Here is a 3,415-nt window from a genome sequence, read left to right as displayed (position 1 = left end):
ATCTATCTATCTATCATCTAATTCTTCTTTATCTCATTTAATGCTTTTTGCCCCAAAGCAGGAGGGGGAAGCCTCTTCCTCCGGCAACGTGTCTCTATCGCCCTCTACCGACAAAGGTTAAAATCATGTCCAGATCCAGTTTTTGCAGAGCAGTGGATAAAGGGAGCGCTGGAGCTTGAAGAAACAAACTGATCACTATTTTTGCTTTAGACAGTTAATTATATTTTAAAGATATTTTAAACAATGCTTTCTATTTGCTCGCATATTTGCCCTTTCCAGTACTCTTCATTCTTTTGTGTAGGTCTAAATTTCCACTGAGCATCATCTTGTTTCAGCCTGAAAAACTACTTAAAACTTTTCTTTAGGGAAGGTGACAAACTTTCCCAGCTTTTGTTTGTCTGGAAAAAAAAAAAACCTTTATTTTGCCTTCATTTTTGAAGGATTGCTTTGTTTCTTTCTCTTTCTTTTTTGAAGATGTCACAACATTTCCCCTAGCACTTAAGATGTCTTTCTGTCATGTTTGGGGTTGCATGATTTCCTCCTTTTCTAGAAATAATTTCAAACTTACAAACATTTACAAAAACAATAGTGTTTCCATATATCCTTCCCCCAGCTTCCACATATTACATAACCACAGCACGATGATCAACACCAGGAAATTACAGGGGCGCAAGATCGCATGCTATCATTCCGAGTTTGTCACTGGTCCCACTTTGTCCCTTCAACCACACCTACCAGCAGTTGTAGTGATGGTAATTTATTTGGACAGAAGAACCTGGAGAAGACAGGGCGGGGGGGGGGGACTCCCACCTCCCAGAGTGTTTCTGTGGGCTCCCTCGTGTGCAGGTCAGCTGGGGCTGTGGCTCCTGGGGGCCGTGCCCTTAGGTCGGATTCACAACCTTGCCCAGGAAAAGGCTGCTCCATGTGAAGTGGTCGAAGATCATAATAATGAAGGGCCGGTTGAAGTGGAAGGTGAGAGGCTCAGATGCCATGTCTAGCATGACCATGGGGAATTCGGCTGCCTTGAAGCTCTTCTCATCGAGTTGCAGCACAACCTTATGGACCACCTGTTGGGTACGGGGCCGAAGGTGGAGGTTGAACACCTGCTGTGTGTTGGGAGCTTGCCATGCCTCATCGCTTCCATCCCTCCCACCCCTAGTTTTATGGGTGGCAAAGCTGAGGCTCAGAGAGGGTCACTTGCTGGCTCCTCATCTAAGTGGCAGCCCCAGGACGAGGGCCAAGGTGTGTCCACCTCCAGAACGCAGCTCACACCTAGACTTCTTCCCTAGAAAGAGGGCAGATGGAGCCCAGACAGGGAGATCAGGGGTCCCACGGTACTCACTGGACTTCAATGTCCACATCAGGCACTCCTTACTGGGTCCTGGGCAAGGCAGACCTCGCTCCTTTTTGCACCCTGCTAGCCAAACACTAGGGGCCCATTTCTGCAAAGTGCTTGTGCCTACTCAGAATGGAAAGGGGCTGTTGAACTGTCTCTTGCTGTGATCAAAATTAGGAGGAATTCTGAAATTGGCAAAATGCTTGCATAGCTTCTATCAAACGCCTTCAGTGGATCCGAACTGGCTAATTATCAACATCCTCTGGGGGCAGGGGCTCTCCTTGACCGGAGAGCGAGGAGCTGGAGGTTCTGAGAAGCTCTGTCAACAGGTGCAGGAAGAAGCTGAGCTGGGGTAGGAAGCCCCGTGGTTTGTCTTGGGAAATGAGGTTTTGAGTCGAGTAGACCCCAAGCCAAACGTCAGGCTGTCATTTACCCGCTCTGTGGCCCTGGTGAGTGCGTGGTTCAAGCCAGAGGCTCCTCCTTTGAGAAATAATGCTCCCCTTATAAGGAGGTGGCTGTTTGACTCAATCCTTGGCACAGCAAGCTTTTATGGAGCACATACTGGGGGCCAGGTGCCACGATGGTCCAAGTCTGTGTGCTTGAGGGAGGGGCTGCTGCCACCTCAGCTGTCTCCTGTCCCCTCTCTGGCTTGGTCACCCACCCGACCGTGAGATCCCGCCACGTCTCAGTAATGCAGGCATTCCCGGTGCCCAGCAGTTCAGGGCACAGAGTGGGCGTCCAATAAGTATGTTCAGAATGACTGAGGGACCCATAGAGCATAAAGTTAAAGAATGAAGGGAAAGAATGTAGTGGGTAGACTGTCTGATGGCACTGCGTTCGGACATTTCCCATTTTCCCGGATCCATTTTGGTGGGGGGCCCACCCTTGTCCCTAGCTCCCGTGTCGTCACTGTGGGAACGTCACATTTTCCCACTGAGCCTCCATTTACCCTGTAGTAAGAGTGGAGAAGACCTGGGGCTCTCAACCTGGGGCTTAGAGACCTATTCATGAAGGGGCCCTGCATTCCTTATTATTATTCATACTGTGAATTTTTGGGGAAAAGATGGACTCTAGGGCCACTTACCTTTGACAACTTCAGCTGGGCCTCTTGGGTGATGCCGGAGAAATCTGCCCCCTTGTCGAGCAAGTCTGCAATGCCCATGTCCCCCAGGATGGCACTGAGGTCATAGGCTCCGGAGATGGTCACCTTTGGGATGTACAGGTTTACCTGGCTGCTCAGGGGTAAGCAGATGGGGTTAGACTTTCCTAGGGCTGGGCCCGGCCAGCCGAATTCTGTTTCCCCTGTGATCCCTCCAGACCCTTCCTCCCAGCCGGACACGACCTTTGCGGAAAAGGGGAAGGGACAGAACGAGAGGCAGGATTTGCCTCTCCTTCCATCACACAGGCAGCTTCCTCCCTGGGCCTCTGAATGGCTAAATCTTTTCTCAGCTCTTTCTTTGAGCCAATTTCACCTGTGGTATAGCTGGGCCACTGGCCACTGAAGAAAAGAATCCCTAAAGAAGTCCCTGTGGTCCCCCAAGCACCCTAGGCAGAAGCTGAGGAGTGGAGGGAGCACCCGGCTGGGAGCAGTGTCCCGGCCCCAGCCCTACCACTAATGCTGTGTGGCTTTAACCAAGTCCTGTCCCTCTCTGTGCTTGTCCCTCTCCTCATTGACACAGCAAAGCAGGGCACTTCTCTAGATGGGGAAGAACAACTGGCAGTCAGGGAGACTGGCCTCTACCAAGCGCCTGCTGGGTGTCCTTTAGCTTCAGCATCGCATCTAATGCATGCATGCGCATGCGGCCTTAGGAAGCTGGAGCCAACATTTTCAATGTCCAGATGGAGAGAATTAAACTCAAGAGGAGCTGAGGAACTTCCCCAAAGTCAGACCACTGGGAAGCAGCAGAATTGTGGAGAGGCCATGACTAGTTGCTTCAAAGCCCCCTTGCCTCATGGGAGGAGGGAGAGGGAGGGAGGGAGGAGGGAGAGGGAAGTAGGGAGGAGGGAGAGGGAGGGAGGGAGGAGGGAGAGGAAGGAAGGAATGAAGGAAGGAAGGAAGGAGAGAGGAGGGAGAGGGAG

General features: G+C 51.2%; 1 protein-coding gene across 1 annotated transcript in view; it reads right to left on the bottom strand.

Annotated features, from left to right (window-relative positions):
* Positions 1 to 230: 230 nt before the first annotated feature.
* Positions 231 to 3,415, bottom strand: part of LOC115936647 (corticosteroid-binding globulin) — a 16,366-nt gene continuing 13,181 nt past the window's right edge. Inside the window, exons 4-5 of the mRNA XM_081829994.1 lie at positions 2,421 to 2,568; positions 231 to 1,067 (exon numbers count right to left, since the gene is read on the bottom strand). Coding sequence (XP_081686120.1) covers positions 882 to 1,067; positions 2,421 to 2,568 — 334 coding nt within the window. The 3' untranslated portion in view covers positions 231 to 881. The remainder of the gene's footprint in view (positions 1,068 to 2,420; positions 2,569 to 3,415) is intronic.

Source organism: Leptonychotes weddellii, chromosome 9, assembly GCF_054177405.1.
Source record: "Leptonychotes weddellii isolate Sample4059 chromosome 9, ASM5417740v2, whole genome shotgun sequence".
Taxonomy (NCBI): domain Eukaryota; kingdom Metazoa; phylum Chordata; class Mammalia; order Carnivora; family Phocidae; genus Leptonychotes; species Leptonychotes weddellii.
This window is presented reverse-complemented; position numbering and strand designations above follow the sequence as displayed.